At 45.1% G+C, this 17,031-nt stretch overlaps 1 protein-coding gene across 2 annotated transcripts in view; it reads left to right on the top strand.

Annotated features, from left to right (window-relative positions):
* The first annotated feature begins 14,162 nt into the window (after positions 1-14,162).
* Positions 14,163-17,031, top strand: part of prr5a (proline rich 5a (renal)) — a 53,649-nt gene continuing 50,780 nt past the window's right edge. For both annotated transcript variants that reach the window (XM_060928193.1, XM_060928194.1), the window contains exon 1: positions 14,163-14,430. In XM_060928193.1, coding sequence (XP_060784176.1) covers positions 14,425-14,430 — 6 coding nt within the window. In that variant the 5' untranslated portion in view covers positions 14,163-14,424. The remainder of the gene's footprint in view (positions 14,431-17,031) is intronic.

Genomic DNA, 17,031 nt, shown 5'->3' with positions numbered 1-17,031 from the left:
AAACCATTAGGAAGTGCATCAAATACAATACTGTATTCTCTGGGTTGTATTGGGGCCAATGAACTAACTTTTTTTTTTTATTGATGAAAAAAACAGAATGCATAAAGTAACCGTACACAACATAATAATACAAATACAAATATCTAGGGCGGCACGGTGGTGTAGTGGTTAGCGCTGTCGCCTCACAGCAAGAAGGTCCTGGGTTCGAGCCCCGGGGCCGGCGAGGGCCTTTCTGTGTGGAGTTTGCATGTTCTCCCCGTGTCCGCGTGGGTTTCCTCCGGGTGCTCCGGTTTCCCCCACAGTCCAAAGACATGCAGGTTAGGTTAACTGGTGACTCTAAATTGACCGTAGGTGTGAATGTGAGTGTGAATGGTTGTCTGTGTCTATGTGTCAGCCCTGTGATGACCTGGCGACTTGTCCAGGGTGTACCCCGCCTTTCACCCATAGTCAGCTGGGATAGGCTCCAGCTTGCCTGCGACCCTGTAGAAGGATAAAGCGGCTAGAGATGATGAGATGAGACAAATATCTAGACATGACAAACTGACACGACATAAAAGGATAAATGAGAAAAAAACAAAAAAAAAAAACATACCCAATATATTAAAACAATATACAATGTACAAAGGGGAAAAGAAACAACAGTCATATATTAGAGAGAGGATGACAATCAATTTTTTAATACTAAATGGAGAAGGCACAAAAGTCTGTCATTTTTTTGATTATTTCTAATGACATGAAGAGAATTAAAGAGCGAGTCCATTTCTAGCTTGAAGGCACAGAAGGAGGGCTGTACATTTTGCCATTTGCGTTTGTGGATAAAAAACTTGGACTGTAAAATGAAAAAGTTTACTACGTATTCTAAAGATCTATCATCAGGGTTGTCATAATAAAACAAAAAGTCCTTCATAGTAAGGGAATAAGAGGAGCCAAATAGGTAACTGTTTAAATTATTGATAAAGAGTTTGGTCATTTTACAAGTAAAAAACAGGTGTTCTAATGTCTCCTCATCACAAAATGAACAAGTTGCACTGACGTCTGTATATTTAGCTGTAATGGTATTCACAGGATATATCTTATGTAAAATTCTGAAATGAATTTCCTTTGTTTTATTTGTTATACAGTATTTATTAGGCAAAAGCCAAGCTTTTCTCCAGATAATGTCGTGAAACAGAGATTCCCAGAAGAATTTCCCTCTTGGAGTAATTCTCTTTTTAACCTGCAGGACCTGACGAATATGTTTATTACTACACTTTATGTCCATTATATCAATCCCATTTAACATTAATTTATGTTGAATTATATTATCTTCACCAAAAGCTAAATGATTTTTTATCAATTGGATTAAACCCTTAGGGATAGCTTTAATGATGGAGTTAAATTCTTTAAATAATACTGGGAGATTGTAACGTGACAGAAATTGTTCATAGGTCAATAAAACACCAGATCTATCAAACAAAGAGATGACATTACAGATACCATTATCATACCATCTAGAGAAAAATATGGATTTGTTTTTAATTGTGATATCAGCATTGTTCCAAATAAGTGATTTATGAGGAGAGAAGTTATGGGTGTAGCATAGTTTCCATGCCAAGAGACATTGCTGGTGAAATTTTGAGAGTGTGATGGGTAGTTTAGGAGGGAGATAATTACATGTTAAGACAAAAGACAGACCGCCAATTTGACTAAATATCTCATCTCATCTCATTATCTGTAGCCGCTTTATCCTGTTCTACAGGGTCGCAGGCAAGCTGGGGCCTATCCCAGCTGACTACAGGCGAAAGGCGGGGTACACCCTGGACAAGTCGCCAGGTCATCACAGGGCTGACACATAGACACAGACAACCATTCACACTCACATTCACACCTACGGTCAATTTAGAGTCACCAGTTAGCCTAACCTGCATGTCTTTGGACTGTGGGGGAAACCGGAGCACCCGGAGGAAACCCACGCGGACACGGGGAGAACATGCAAACTCCACACAGAAAGGCCTTCGCCAGCCACGGGGCTCGAACCCGGACCTTCTTGCTGTGAGGCGACAGCGCTAACCACTACACCACCGTGCCGCCCTTGATTAAATATATAGCTCGGAATAAAAAAACATAAGGATTTGGAGTTTAGGAGACATCTCCTGACCCAGCCAACTCTAAATGAATTTACAGTATCTGCAAAATCCAAAAATTCTAAGCCTCCCTGGGCTTTGCAATCTGAGAGGATCTCTTTCTTAAGTTTATGAGGTTTATTTTTCCAGATAAAGTCAAGAAAATTCTTATTAACTTCTTTTAGAGTTTTATCACTAATAAATAGTGAGAGGGCAGGATAAACAAAATGTGACAGACCATCTGCCTTAGACAAGAGGATTCTACCAAATATACTCAGGTCCCTCTGTAACCAGGAGTTAAAAATACTTTTTGATTTAACCATTTTGGACGTAAAATTTAGTTGTTGCCGATCAGTCATATTCTTTGTTATATGAATTCCTAAATATTTAACAGTGTGCTTAACTGGTATATTGTTTATGACAGTATCATCACATTTACCTAAGGGTAAGAACCAACGAGCTATAACTCTTTGGTTGAGTTCCATTGTGCTGGCGTCACACGTTACCGTAAATGCTATCCTAAAAAGATCATTCGAAACGGAGTCCTGTTTTATGTTTTATGAGACATCTGTCTATTACGGTAGCGAGGTAACAAGGCAGCGCCCTTCTGTTTCAAACCGTAAATGCTATCCTAAAAGGTCATTCGAAACGAAAGTCTTTTCAGGATGCCGTGAGTCCTGTCTAGACACCTGTCTATTACGGTAACAAGGCAGCACCCTTGTGTTTCAAACCGAGGACAAAACGATAGGAGGCAGTTTAGACATCTCAAAGTCATTTCAACAAAAGAAATTAAATACAACCTTCAAACTTGTTTGAATAAATACATTTTGGGATGTGAAATGTGCCAAATAAGTTTTTATCCCATTCAACCTGAGCACTCCAGTCATGGATTTAAATTCAGTTGATTTCAGACCAGGATGATCCATCTCATAATGGGATTTAGTTTTCCATATAAAATTAAAAGTTACAAAGTTCACCTTTATACTCATTTGAAGAGGCCCATAAAGAGAATAACATGAATAAATTAGTTTAGATATGTCTTCTGCTGTTGTCAGCAGAATTTTGCCCAAAGTCGAAAGATCTCTTTTGAGCCAATGATTAAAAGAAATCTCTTAATCATTGACTCATAAGAGCTCTTTCTACTTTGGGCAGGATTCCCCTGACAAAAGATAGAAATAAAAGATCTCTTATGAGCCTTAAGAGATTTTCTCATACTAATTTTTCCTGTGTTTATTTGATCTCTCTTTAGATATTATTACACCTTGGTATTTTTATTTCACTTTTTCGACTGAAATGGATTCAATATTTACCTCAACACAAGGATAAAGAATTAACAGTTCACATTTTTTCCAAAGTTAAACTCAGACCAGATGCTCTAGAGAAGATTGAGCTTGAGTCCAGGGCTTTTCCAATAAGAAGATTACTGTATTATCTGCAAATTGATTTAATTCTGTATTCATAATCAAAAATTGTAATACTTTTTTATTTGAGGATGGTTCATCAATTTCATATTTGGGTACATAATATAAACAGTTTCGGTGAAATTGGACAACCTCGTCTGATCCCATGTAAAAATTTTGGTGTAATTGGAGAAGCCATGGCCTAATGGTTAGAGAAGCAGCTTTGGAACCAAAAGGTCACCAGTTTGATTCCCTGGACCAGCAGGAATGGCTGAAGTGCCCTTGAGCACTACCAACAACTCCCCAGACTGCTCTGGGTATGTTATACATCACTCTGGATAAAAGTGTCTGTTAAATGCCTGTAATGTAATTCCAGGGTGGAAGTATAAATATTGTTGTCGGACATTTTAATAATGTTGCAAAACCCTTCTTCAAAGCCAAGTTTTCTGAGTCTTGTAAACATAAAATCGTCTTCCACAGTGTTGAATGCTTTGAAAAAGTCTATGAAAAGAATAAGGCTATCTGATTGATGTTCAATCATATCCAGAATTAGTCTAACATGGTTATGAATATATCTTCCTTGAATAAAAGCTGATTGATATTCCTCTACAAGTCATTCAAGAACAAGTTTAATATGATTAGCATATCCTAAGGCAAGTAATTTGTAGTTGTTTCATAGCAAAGTTATTGGTCTCCAATTTTCTAATGAAAACAAGTCTTTCTTAGTTTAGCTAGCAAGGTTATGAAACCTGGTTTCATAGTAGCGGATCGTCCTGTCCTGTGGGTTCTTCCATAAACCTCATTGAAGTGAGTGAGGCAAGTTAGTTTGACAGTGAACCTACTTGGCGAACTCCAACTTTGACTGTGCCAAGTTCTTCACTTGTTCAACCGGTAAGTGTTGAAGAGATTTCAGAGATCTTTATCATGTTTTCTGGTAGGTTTGGCAAACATCAGTTTTTTGATGTATGTGGTGATAAACAACCTCCGGCCATCCATTATCCGTAACTGCTTATCTTGTGTAGGGTTGCAGGCAAGCTGCAGCCTATCCCAGCTGACTATGGGTGAAAGGCGGGGTACACCCTGGATAAGTCACTAGATAATCGCAGGGCAAATACACAGAGACACATAACCATTCACACTCACATCTACTGTCAATTCAAAGCCACCAATTAACCTAACCTGCATGTCTTTGGACTGTAGGGGAAACCCACACAGACAGGACATGCAAACTCCACACAAAAAAGCCCCTGTCGGCCACTGGGCTTGAACCCAGAACCTTCTTGCTGTGAGGTGACAGTGCTAACCACTACACCACCATGCTGCCCACATCAATTTCCATTATAGTTCATTCCTCGTCAACATGAGACAAACAACAGGGACATGGGGAGAACATGCACAGAAGCTCCACATAGACAATAACCCGTGCTCAGGATCAAACTGGGGACCCTGGTGCTCTGAGACAACAGTGATATCTGCTGTGTCACCATGCCACCCACTAATAATAGTCTATATCATTCCATTATCTTAACTGTGGAAAACATGCTAAATTAAATACACTACAATTGGTTAGTCAGACTTCAGTATTCTTTATTTGTTAGTTTTGTCATAATAATGTTAAAATATCTTCTGAATCTTTTCTGGCAAGAGTGGTGACTCTGGATCCATTGCAATCCTTCCATCCATCCATCCATCCATCCATTATCTGTAGCCACTTATCCTGTTCTACAGGGTCGCAGGCAAGCTGGAGCCTATCCCAGCTGACTATGGGCGAGAGGCGGGGTACACCCTGGACAAGTCACCAGGTTATCGCAGGGCTGACACAGAGACAAACAACCATTCAGGCCTATGGTCAATTCAGAGCCACCAATTAACCTAACCTGCATGTCTTTGGACTGTGGGGGAAACCGGAGCACCCAGAGGAAACCCACACAGACACGGGGAGAACATGCAAACTCCACACACAAAGGCCCTTGCTGGCCGCTGGGCTCAAACCCAGAACCTTCTTGCTGTGAGGTGACAGTGCTAACCACTACACCCCATTGCAATCCTGACCAGAATAAAGAGGATGCTAAAGATGAATGAATGAATGTTTTCTGGCAAAGACAGATGATACACTCTCAAGCCTTGAAACTACTGAAACCAACACATTTTGTTTAATGGATCAAATGTACACAAGTTTACAGTTGATGTTACTGAAGTAAAAAGTTGTACAGTTTTGAAAGGAAGCATTTCTTTATAAAGCTGTGTGAATCTGTATGAAATTATCATCACTTTTATGCCATGATTTGCATATAAAATTTTAATACCTGAGCTTTGCATGTTCTTCCCATAAAATAAAAGTGAGGAAGTTGTTTTTAAACCCCTGCTCCAAACAATAGGCTTTCCTGGCAGCCTAGAACACATGTACAAGACCTGATTTTTTTTTTTGCTGCTCTTACTAGCAAACAGATACATGAGCAGTTGAACAGACAAACACAATGGGTCTCATAAATTTAACAATAAAATACATTATTATATGGCACATGTTCTCCCCGTGTCCGCGTGGGTTTCCTTCGGGTGCTCCGGTTTCCCCCACAGTCCAAAGACATGCAGGTTAGGTTAACTGGTGACTCTAAATTGGCCGTAGGTGTGAATGTGAGTGTGAATGGTTGTCTGTGTCTATGTGTCAGCCCTGTGATGACCTGGCGACTTGTCCAGGGTGTACCCCGCCTTTCGCCCGTAGTCAGCTGGGATAGGCTCCAGCTTGCCTGCAACCCTATAGAACAGGATAAAGCGGCTAGAGATAATGAGATGAGATTATATGGCACAACCTACTTCCGGTAAAATTGTGCAGTCTGATTGGTTCCTTGGCAGGTAATATATTCCAGTAATGCCCTTGGGCAATTACAAACTTTCTTTCTAAACCATAGGTGCTAAAGATGGCAACAGGACTTGCTTGAAATTCAAGCAAGTCCAGTTGCCTTCTTTAGCACCTACGGTTTACAATGACCTGGATGACTAAGAACTTTCACAGACAAACTTTCTTTCTAAGGTACTGGCTTTCAATGTTGCAAAGAACAAACAAAAACAAAATGACAAAAAAAGATTAATTGGAAATCAAAATGGAATCAAAAATGGCCGAAACACAAAAGACAGACAAGAGTCGCCGAGTTATTCAAGAAATGAACAATGAAGAGCATTCAAAAAGTGCTAACGGAAATTCAGTTTTGAAACCGCTAGCTGTTTATTCTGCATGCGTGATTTAACTATGTTACAAATATGACATGACTGAAAGCAGCGTCACACCTCATTATAATGACCGTCTATTTTAATCTTAGAAATAAAAAATCCATATAATAAACTCCTTATTAACATCGCTTGCTCAGTCTTTACGGGAAAATATCAGACCTCGTTCTTTTTGTATGGACCTCACCTACGGCTTGGTCCGTACTGTCAAGACCTCAGTCTGATATTTTCCCATAAAGACCGAGCAAGTGAGGTTAATAAGTTGTTGTTATTATTATTATTATTATTATTATTGGGCGGCACGGTGGTGCAGTGGTTAGTGCTGTCACCTCACAGAAAGAGGGTCCAGGTTCGAGCCCCGTGGCTGGCGAGGGCCTTTCTGTGTGGAGTTTGCATGTTCTCCCCGTGTCCATGTGGGTTTCCTCCGGGTGCTCCGGTTTCCCCCACAGTCCAAAGACATGCAGGTTAGGTTAACTGGTGACTCTAAATTGACCGTAGGTGTGAATGTGAGTGTGAATGGTTGTCTGTGTCTATGTGTCAGGCCTGCGATGACCTGGTGACTTGTTCAGGGTGAACCCCGCCTTTCGCCTGTAGTCAGCTGGGATAGGCTCCAGCTTGCCTGCAACCCTATAGACAGGATAAAGCGGCTAGAGATGATGAGATGAGATGAGATGAGATGAGATGAGATGAGATGCAACAGTGCCACAAGTGGTCATAAGAAAAATGCACAGAATGGTATGAAGAAGTGAGGCTGGCTGATTTCTTTCTAGCCCAGACTGTAGACTCATGCAGCATATCAATGACATTTGGGTCAGGTGATTATACAGAATGCTAGATTTCTTGTGCATCGCTTCACTGACACATCCATTACACATTATCGGCAGTGATAAACAAGACGCAAGGGCAATGCAGTCACGGGTATAATGAACCCAACCTCATGATGTAAAGCACTGCTCAATGTTAAGAGTCTCATTGTTGAGCTGTGATAGAAGAAGAAGCCTTTATTTGTCACATGTACACTCGAGCACAGTGAAATTCCTCCTCTGCATTTAACCCATCTGAAGCAGTGAACACACATAAGTGAACAATGAGTGTGCACACATACCCAGAGCAGTGGGCAGCTATGCTATACTATGCCTTGCTCAAGAACACTTCAGCCATGATACAGAGGGAGGGGAAAATGCTGCTCATTCATTCAACTGCCTTCATATTTTTCCTGTCTGTTCCAGGAATCGACCCGGTGACCCTTTGGGCCCAAGGCTGCTTCTCTAACCTTCAGGCCATGGCTGCCCCCATGTAGATTAGATTTTCTTCCTTATAACTAATATCAAAACCTGCCACTACTTCTGACGTCTGCATGTAATGTAATGTTATCTTACAACCAGGTTTGTTTATAATTTAGTTGGTGTTGATCTTTAAAAGATGAGGTGCATGATAAGCAGATGACTGAGATCTTCGGGCCACAGTGAAATGTTCAGCTAAAGACTTAGACAACCTTTATTGTCAGTGAGTATGCAACAAGTGTACACAGAACGAAATTTCATTGCAATTTGGCTCAGCACAGAATTATATCTCATCATCTCTAGCCGCTTTATCCTGTTCTACAGGGTTGCAGGCGAGCTGGAGCCTATCCCAGCTGACTACGGGCGAAAGGCGGGGTACACCCTGGACAAGTCGCCAGGTCATCACAGGGCTGACACATAGACACAGACAACCATTCACACTCACATTCACACCTACGGTCAATTTAGAGTCACCAGTCAACCTAACCTGCATGTCTTTGGACTGTGGGGGAAACCGGAGCACCCGGAGGAAACCCACGCGGACACGGGGAGAACATGCAAACTCCACACAGAAAGGCCCTCGCCGGCCACGGGGCTCGAACCCAGGACCTTCTTGCTGTGAGGCGACAGCGCTAACCACTACACCACCGTGCCGCCCTAGAATTATATATGAAAGTGTATTAAATTATGCAGCAGCAAAAATATTATAAAGTGCAATAGTATAAAGTGACCTGTGGAATCAGGAATTGTTCAAGTATAAATAGACCACGAGTTGGCCTCGTGGTTAGTGTGTCCGCCTCTTGATCGGGAGATCGTGAGTTCTACTCACAGTTGGGTCATACCAAAGATCATCATAAAAATGGAACCTACTGCTGTCTGGCAAGGCACGCTGCAATACAGATGCGAGTAGGGAGTCAAACTCTTGCGGTTACCAGAGGACTAGCCCCACACTATAACCCTAGCTATGGAATAGGCGAGAGGCTGAGGGCTACGGAAATGGAGATTGGCGCCGCCCTATGTGCCACATGGCGTGGGAAGGGACTTTTGACAAGTATAAATAGAAGTTTGGATTTGGAGTTCAGGAGTCTGGTGACCTGGGGGAAAAAGCTGTTACAGAACCTGGTGGTCCTGCACTGAATGCTGCGGAACCTCTTTCCAGAGGCCAGGAGGGAGAGCAGTCCATAGTGAGGGGTCATTGATGATGTTTCTGGCTCGGGACATGCAGCGCCTAGATGCAATGTCCTGAATGGAGGGAAGAGAAGTCCCAATGATTTTCTCCACTGTCCTCACCACTCTCAGAGAACACTACAGCCTCCACACCACACAGAGATGCAGCTGGTTAGAACGCTCTCTATGGTGCTTCTATAGAATGTAGTGAGGATGGCCAGGGCCAGGTGGGCTCTCCTCATCCTACGCAGGAAGTGCAGACGCTGCTGTGCCTTCTTGACCAGTGACACGGTGTTCACAGACTAGGTGAAGTTGTCTGTGATGTGCACCCCCAGGAACTTGGTGCTATTGACCACCTCCAACACCAATGTTGTTGATGAGAGAGTGGAACGTGGCTGGGCTGGTTCTTCTTGAAGTCAACAATGATCTCTTTGGTTTCGTCCACGTTCAGGATCAGGTTGTTTTCCCTGCACCAGCCCACCAGCTGCTCCACCTCCTCTCTGTAGGCCAGGTTGTTGTCGTCCCTGATGAGGCCCACCACTGTTGCGTTGTCCGCAAACTTCACAATGTGGTTGCTGGCAGCCCTGGGGACGCAGTCGTAAAGCTGAGAAAACAAACAAATAAGCAAAAACAGACATCCATCCATTATCTGTAGCCGCTTATCCTATTCTACAGGGAAGCTGGAGCCTATCCCAGCTGACTATGGGCGAGAGGCGGGGTATAACCTAGACAAGTCGCCAGGTCATTGCAGGGCCGACACATAGAAACAAACAACCATTCACACTCGTTCACACCAACGGTCAATTTAGAGCCACCAATTAACCTAACCTGCATGTCTTTGCCGTTGGGCGGCATGGTGGTGTAGTGGTTAGCACTGTCACCTCACAGCAAAAAAGTCCTGGGTTCGAGCCCAGCAGCCGGCAAAGGCCTTTCTGTGTGGAGTTTGCATGTTCTCCCGTGTTTGCGTGGGTTTCCTCCGGGTGCTCTGGTTTCCCCACAGTCCAAAGACATGCAGGTTAGAACCAACTGGTGTGTGAATGGTTGTTTGTCTCTTCCCTGGTGACTTGTCCAGGGTGTACCCTGCCTCTCGCCCATAGTCAGCTGGGATAGGCTCCAACTTGCCTGCGACCCTGCACAGGATAAGTGGCTATAGATAATATCCATCCATCCATTATCTGTAGCCGCTTAATCTGTTCTACAGGGTCGCAGGCAAGCTGGAGCCTATCCCAGCTGACTATGGGCGAGAAGCGGGGTACACCCTGGACAAGTCGCCAGGTCATCGCAGGCCTGACACATAGAAACAAACAACCATTCACACTCACACCTATGGTCAATTTCGAGTGACCTAACCTGCACGTCTTTGCCACTGGATAGCACGGTCGGCTCACAGCAAAAAGGTCCTGGGTTCGAGCCCAGCAACCAGCGAGGGCCTTTCAGTGTGGTGTTCCGGTTTCCCCCATAGCCCAAAGACATGCAGGTTAGGTTAACTGGTTGCTCTAAATCAGGGGTGTCCAAACTGATCCATAAAGGGCCGTGTGGCTGCAGGTTTTCATTCCAGCCATGCAGCAGCACACCTGATTTGGCTTATTCAATCAACTGACACACCCACCCTTTAATCAAGGGTGGGTGTGGCTGCAAGTATTTGACTGTGTGAAGACAGTTCAGTTGATTGAATGAGGCAAGTCAGGTGTGCTGCTGCATGGCTGGAATGAAAACCTGCAGCCACACAGCCCTTTATGGATCAGTTTGGACACCCCTGCTCTAAATTAACCGTAGGTGTGAATGGTTGTTTGTCTCTGTGTCAGCCCTGCAATAACCTGGCGACTTGTCCAGGGTGTACCCCGCCTCTCACCCATAGTCAGCTGGGATAGGCTCCAGCTCGCCTGTAGAACAGGGTCTTTGTGCATGTCTGTATGGGAAACCCACACAGACATGCACAAAAATCATGTTTAAATTTAGTACCAGGTGTATTTAATTCGGCGGCACGGTGGTGTCGTGGTTAGCGCTGTCGCCTCACAGCAAGAAGGTTCGGGTTCGAGCCCCGTGGCCAGCGAGGGCCTTTCTGTGCGGAGTTTGCATGTTCTCCCCGTGTCCGCGTGGGTTTCCTCCGGGTGCTCCGGTTTCCCCCACAGTCCAAAGACATGCAGGTTAGGTTAACTGGTGACTCTAAATTGACTGTAGGTGTGAATGTGAGTGTGAATGGTTGTCTGTGTCTATGTGTCAGCCCTGTGATGACCTGGCGACTTGTCCAGGGTGTACCCCGCCTTTCGCCCGTAGTCAGCTGGGATAGGCTCCAGCTTGCCTGCGACCCTGTAGAAGGATAAAGCGGCTAGAGATAATGAGATGAGATGTATTTATTGAGTTTTAACAATTTGCAAACATACATTCAACAAAGCATATTACAGTCAAACTGTAAAAATAATCCACTCCCCCCACCCCAAAGGGAACGAAAAAAAAACAGTACTGACGTGGGCAATGACATTACATAATCATACATGCATATACATACGCAGTTTAACATCACATGGTTTAGGTGATGGCAGATGACATAACACCAAGTTTTCAGAGTTTCTTCAACTTAACAGTTTTCTAAGAATGCAAGAAAGGGGTTCCAGATCTCTTTGAATTGTGCCAGTTTCTTTTGAATCGTGTACGTCAGCTTTTCGAGGACAAGGCAGGCTGATAGTTCTTTCAGCCAACGATCAACAGACGGCCTCTTGATATCTTTCCAGCATAGAGAGAGATCAAACGTCTAGCTTGTAATAGACATAGATCAGTCAATTTCCTCTCTTTACTGTTTAGCTTACAGTCCATTGGGTATAGGTTAAGGATACAAATGCCGCTTTTCCACTACAAACGCGGCTGAGTTGGGCTGAGTCGAGCTGAGTGGGGCTGTTGGAGTTGCATTTCGACTACAACCGCGCTGAACCGTGCTGGCTGGAAGTGGGTGGACACATTGGGTGGAGTTAGCGAAAGTGGGTGGACGTCACGTGATGTCGTTAGGCAGCGCAAACAGTGACATCAGTGATCTTTTAAGCGGTAGTCTCACGACCCGGATAGTAAACAATAAACATGGAGGACATGGAGTCGTTAGTGTTGCTGGTCTTGGTGCTGTGGCTTGTTGTCACCGACAACGCCAACAGATACTGGCAAGAGCGTATAGATGAGACGAGGCGCATAAGGCTTCAGAAATTCTCGTAATTCGTAATTCTTCTTCTTCCAGGTTTACAGATCCCAGCGTGCTCGCGGGGCGTGTGTGGGCATGTGAGGACACTCCTCCTCACCAATCAGTGCACAGGGGAGTGTCTGCTCACGCCCCTAGCCCCACTCGGCTCGGTTTGGCTCGCTTCAGCCCTACTCCAAAACCGTGCGAGTTTTGGGTGCTGAGTAGGGCTGAAGCGAGCTGAGTCGTGCTGCTCTGAGGTAGTCGAAACGCGAGCTGAAAAAGGGTAGTGGAAAAGGTCCAAAAGTGTCGGGCAGTTGGGTACAGGATTCGTGAGTGTGAATGGTTGTCTGTGTATATGCAGAAATATAGAAAATTCTAAAGGGTTCACAAACTTTCAAGCACCACTATACAAACCTGTCTGGCTGAAGCTAGTGGGATTGGATGTCCAACCCGGCCCACATCAAACCATGTAAGGACAACTACAGGATTAACCCGAACCCTAACTCTAGCCATAACAACTGTACGTCATATCCCCTACCGTATATATGGTCAGTGCGTGACATCTCTCTCTGCACACATCCAGTCTCACAGGCTGCAGTGAGACATATTGAACTAATATACACTCTCAGAAAATAGTGTATTATTGTAGCTTTAGGGGCAGCACGGTGGTGTAGTGGTTAGCGCTGTCGCCTCACAGCAAGAAGGTCCGGGTTCGAGCCCCGTGGCCAGCGAGGGCCTTTCTGTGCGGAGTTTGCATGTTCTCCCCGTGTCCGCGTGGGTTTCCTCCGGGTGCTCCGGTTTTCCCCCACAGTCCAAAGACATGCAGGTTAGGTTAACTGGTGACTCTAAATTGACCGTAGGTGTGAATGAGAGTGTGAATGGTTGTCTGTGTCTATGTGTCAGCCCTGTGCTGACCTGGCGACTTGTCCAGGGTGTACCCCGCCTTTCGCCCGTAGTCAGCTGGGATAGGCTCCAGCTTGCCTGCGACCCTGTAGAAGGATAAAGCGGCTACAGATGATGAGATGAGATGAGTGTATTTAATTCACCCGTTTCAAACAAAGGCAGCTCCATCTCAGTGCATAATCCCAAATCACTACTGCCTATTTTAGTGCACTACCAACACAGGTTTGATGTTTAATATTCTGGGTGTATATTCTCTTCTTGTGTTTCATGGTGTTCTCGGATTCAAAGCAGGATAAAAGCGCATCCTAAAGATAAATGAATGAATGAATGAATATATATACACAGGCGGCACGGTGGTGTAGTGGTTAGCACTGTCGCCTCACAGCAAGAAGGTCCTGGGTTCGAGCCCCGGGGCCGGCGAGGGCCTTTCTGTGTGGAGTTTGCATGTTCTCCCCGTGTCCGCGTGGGTTTCCTCCGGGTGCTCCGGTTTCCCCCACAGTCCAAAGACATGCAGGTTAGGTTAACTGGTGACTCTAAATTGACCGTAGGTGTGAATGTGAGTGTGAATGGTTGTCTGTGTCTATGTGTCAGCCCTGTGATGACCTGGCGACTTGTCCAGGGTGTACCCCGCCTTTCAACCATAGTCAGCTGGGATAGGCTCCAGCTTGCCTGCGACCCTGTAGAAGGATAAAGCGGCTAGAGAGAATGAATGAATGAATGAGATGAGAATATATACACACACGCACTACGTCATCGACTGTTTTCACAGGCTCACCATTTGGGCTCGAGCCCTCGCTTTTCTGCATCGTGCACGGCGCGCGCGGGACTCGTGCACGCCGCATGCGCGCTCATGTGCCTTCAGGGCACGCTCATCATCTCACAGAGCAGCGAGAAGAGGATCTGTCCGCGCGCGCGTGTAGGAGGGGCAAGTTCAGGCTGGAGACACCACAGGAATGACAGACAGGAGGAAGCTGTCTTGCCCCACATCCGCATTTACTCATTCAACTCACTTCACTGGAAAACAATAACGCCCTGGATACATAACCTCACGCGCATCTGACCTCTTTATGCTTGCTTATTCATTCATTCATTCATTTATTTATTAATTCTTCTTCTTCTTCTTCTAAAGTTATTGTATCTGAGGGGTCCATGACTGTTTACATGCAAGAGGCACGCAAATGATGGTGAGTGAAGATACCTTACAGTGTCATGCATACATTTATTCCTGCATGGCATCTTTTATTCTGACATCAATACAGGCATGTTTGTTGGATAAATAACCGGAACGCGTCCTATTCGATACACCGAGTATACCGGTACCGATACCGAGTATCGCGCCCACCTGATAGTCAAATGGGTTACAAAGGACAGCATCATGCTGAGCCATAAGACATAAACAAAGCTAGGAATATCCGCTTTGTGTTTGAGATCACAAAAGAAACTGGATGAAGTCAAGTCCTTGGTTCTTCCAGACCATCTGGACGTTGATGTGTTTACCTGGGCACGTTTTATTATTCATCCAAAACGCACTCTGTTCAGTACGTACACACAGAAAAAAAAAAAAAAACAACCCAACCCGAGTACACATCACGGGACTGTGTTTTCACTGTAAGAGGATTTTCATTGTCCAGGACGGAGCACGTGTTGTCAAGGCGAGGTGGCTCAGTGCTGTACAAGTCTTTTGTTGGAGCTTATTGTTGAACCGGGCATACATAAACCTGCCGCTAGGTGGCGCATTTTAAACACATTACACATGTGCTTGCCTGTATTAGATTAGATTAGATTAGATTAGATTAGATAAAAAACTTTATTGATCCCTTTGGGTGGGTTCCCTCAGGGAAATTAAGATTCCAGCAGCATCATTAGAATAGAATAGAATGCCTTTATTGTCACTATACACATGTACAATGAGATTAAAGCATCTCCAATAACAGTGCAAACAGCGTGGAGAGAGAGAGAGAGGAAGGGGGTGAGGAAAAAAAAAAGGGGGGGTTGTAAGAGGTGTAAGGTGCACAGTCTGAGGTGTATGTGTTGTGTTACACATTATGGAGTGAGGTATTGCACAGAGACAGTCACATTATAAATTATTGCATGAGAAAGTCACATTATAAGATAAAATATTACACATTATGAAGTATTGCAGGCGGCACGGTGGTGTAGTGGTTAGCGGTGTCGCCTCACAGCAAGAAGGTCCTGGGTTCGAGCCCCGGGGCCGGCAAGGGCCTTTCTGTGTGGAGTTTGCATGTTCTCCCCGTGTCCACGTGGGTTTCCTTCAGGTGCTCCGGTTTCCCCCACAGTCCAAAGACATGCAGGTTAGGTTAACTGGTGACTCTAAATTGACCGTAGGTGTGAATGTGAGTGTGAATGGTTGTCTGTGTCTATGTGTCAGCCCTGTGATGACCTGGCGACTTGTCCAGGGTGTACCCCGCCTTTCGCCCGTAGTCAGCTGGGATAGGCTCCAGCTTGCCTGCGACCCTGTAGAACAGGATAAAGCGGCTAGAGATGAGATGAGATGAGATGAGATGAGAATTGCATTGATGAGAGATGGCAGAGGTAGTAGTGGTGAAGTAGTGCAAATATAATGACAAACAGGTTATTGGTGCTACGTTACAAGTTGGGGGTGTTATACAGTCTGCGGTACCTCTCCTTCTTACAACGTGGGTGTAGCAGTCTACTACTAAACGAGCTGCTTAAAGCCCCCACAGCCTCATGTAGGGGGTGAGAGGGGTTCTCCATGATTGAGGTCAGCTTGGCTAACATCCTCCTCTCACATCCTCCTCTCACCCACCACCTCAATGGAGTCCATTACAGATAAACAGAGAAAAGAAATAGAGAGAACTTCTAGATAAATTAAGTATTTACATATATAAAAAGAATAAGATATGGGGAAGAGAGGAAGGGGGGGCGGTGGTAGGAGAGATATTGCACTTTATATTGCACATTGTCCGGTATTGCTTATTGTTAGGCTAGGCTACTGCTCCTTCCCGTCCTCTGTCCTCCTGTTACCTGTTGTACAGTCTGATGGCGTGAGGGACAAAGGAGTTTTTGAGTCTGTTCGTCCAGCACTTGGGAAGGAGCATTCTGTCACTGAACAGGCTCCTCTGGTTGCTGATGACGGTGTGCAGAGGGTGACTGGCATCGTCCATGATGTTCAATAGTTTGTCCATAGACCTCTTCTCTGACACCGTCACCAGAGAGTCCAGCTTCATGCTGACCACAGAGCCGGCCCGCCTGATCAGTTTGTCCAGCCTGGATGCGCTGCCCCCCCAGCACACCATGGTGTAAAACAGGACACTGGTGACCACAGACTGATAGAACATCCACAGGAGTTTCCTGCAGACGTTAAAGGACCGCAGCCTCCTAAGGAAGTATAGCCTGCTCTGTCCCTTCCTGTATAAGTGTTTGGTGTTGCAAGTCCAGTCCAGCTTGCTGTCCAGCCACAGCCCGAGGTACTTGTAGGAATCCACAGCCTCCACCTCGACTCCCTCGATCAGAACTGGTCGTGACCTTGGTCTGGACCTCCCAGTCAATGACCAGCTCCTTGGTCTTTGAGGTGTTGAGCTGCAGATGGTTCCTGTTGCACCACACAGCAAAGTCCCTCACCAGGCTCCGCCTCTTCTCTGTTGTCACTGATACACCCAACGATGGCTGTGTCATCGGCAAACTTCTGGATGTGACACAGCTCCGAAGTCTATTGAGAAGCTCATGGACAGGTTCGAGCTGAAAACTCCTCCAGTGCTAGGTTTGTCTGAGCAGAAGAAGAAGAACTTTATTCATCACATGCT

This window comes from Neoarius graeffei, chromosome 8 (assembly GCF_027579695.1).
Source record: "Neoarius graeffei isolate fNeoGra1 chromosome 8, fNeoGra1.pri, whole genome shotgun sequence".
Lineage (NCBI taxonomy): Eukaryota > Metazoa > Chordata > Actinopteri > Siluriformes > Ariidae > Neoarius > Neoarius graeffei.
Note: the sequence above shows the minus strand (reverse complement) of the source record. Positions and strands in the feature narration are given on the sequence as shown.